This window comes from Nicrophorus vespilloides, unplaced genomic scaffold (assembly GCF_001412225.1).
Source record: "Nicrophorus vespilloides isolate i.1.1-1 unplaced genomic scaffold, Nicve_v1.0, whole genome shotgun sequence".
Taxonomy (NCBI): domain Eukaryota; kingdom Metazoa; phylum Arthropoda; class Insecta; order Coleoptera; family Silphidae; genus Nicrophorus; species Nicrophorus vespilloides.
In genome coordinates this window covers 2,183-3,742 of record NW_017100027.1, presented here as the reverse complement: position 1 = coordinate 3,742, position 1,560 = coordinate 2,183, and the positions used below count along the sequence as shown (strand labels likewise).

At 35.6% G+C, this 1,560-nt stretch overlaps 1 protein-coding gene across 1 annotated transcript in view; it reads left to right on the top strand.

Annotated features, from left to right (window-relative positions):
- LOC108566693 (forkhead box protein P1) overlaps positions 1-958 on the top strand; it is a 76,920-nt gene extending 75,962 nt beyond the window's left edge. Inside the window, exons 15-16 of the mRNA XM_017926703.1 lie at positions 511-620; positions 677-958. Coding sequence (XP_017782192.1) covers positions 511-620; positions 677-896 — 330 coding nt within the window. The 3' untranslated portion in view covers positions 897-958. The remainder of the gene's footprint in view (positions 1-510; positions 621-676) is intronic.
- The last annotated feature ends 602 nt before the right edge of the window (positions 959-1,560 follow it).

The following is a 1,560-nucleotide window of genomic DNA, read 5'->3' as shown; positions in this document are numbered from 1 at the left end:
TATCTATACTTGCTGGATTCCCCAAACATTCAGCTTTCATATGAATATATTGGATTCATTCTATATATTATAGTTTTCGAGTAAATCCCCTTAGACTAGTCCACGCCTCACAGTTTGGAAAACGCTGCATTAAAAAATGTATCAGCCTATGCAAGATAAAATTAAGAGTCATTTGTTTCTAGCGTATACATATTGAAAATATAAATAATTATTATGACAGGTTTCTTGCTCTAAGTACAGTAGAACTTTGCTTAACGAGTTTAATGTTCCAAAATTTCAGGATTTTTACTCGTATAGTGTAACATATTAAAAAATACACAAGTTTTAAAAATGATGTAGTAGGCGCGCAATCCGAGACTTCTCTTCTCATCGTCACTCGTAATGCGAAACATTTTTCTCATTTTGCTCGTTATGCGAGGTTAAACTGTATATGAATTCATAATAAGAGCAGATTGTGTTTAGAGTTGCGTTTTGTTCAATTTACTTATTTTGGTTTTGGATGTTGTGTAGTATTCGCAGGCATCTTTGTTGGATGAGACAAGCCTGGCCTTCCTCTCCGGGGCGACCAACATGATGCGGCCCAGGGACCGATCGGAGTCACCTCCCCAGGATCACATGAGGTATGCCGAAACCTAGGCTCTCGTTATAGAACAACCCAGTTTCATTAGGCGATAAGTTTCCTGCGCAGGTCGCCGATGAACGGCGGATTGCACATCAAACAGGAGAGCATCATGGCCCCGGAGCACCATCATCGTGAACCAGAAGTGCATCATGTCATCAAACGCGAAATGCATTCCGAATACGACGAAATGGACCAGGATGCACACGCCGATGGGATTGCGGAGGACTTAACAATAGCCCAAGACCATAATGATTCGAATATCATCGACGCGTAGTGCGCGATTTAAATTCAATTTCACAGTTATTATATTTATACATATATACATATATATTACAATAGACATAAATCATTTGGATAAAACATATATATATGTATATATTTATATATACGATAAATGATATAAATTCAAGAAAAAAACACATTTTAGCGACAATTTGATCGATTAGTTTTAAGTAGCGGCATATCTGATGAACTGAATGATAGTTTGTGCATATGAACTATGAAAAAAAAAACAAAAAAAAAATTGTACAGTTGTGTGTATATAGAAATGTTACTGCGGATGGGAGTGTGTTTACGTACTGTTAATTGTTTAGACCCCAAGGAAGGAAAGATTGTCGGATGTTGTCTATAACCAATAGGTCCTTCGTTTTACTTATTTTATTATTATTTTTGTTTGTTCTTTACTATTATTATTATTATTTTTGAAATAATACACATACAGGGTTATTTGTTACGTCGTGGGTAATTTGCTCAAAACTGTTTCGTTCGTCACAGGCAATTTACGTCCGCTTCTTGTTATTATCGATGGAACTGTTTAGCGAAAGGAGCGGAGAGTACATTATTTTGAAGAAGAAGGAAAAAAAAACACACAAAAAGTAATGCATTTCTTCCCATGATCCAATTGTATCAGTCTTATAAGTTTTATTATTGTTTACTAT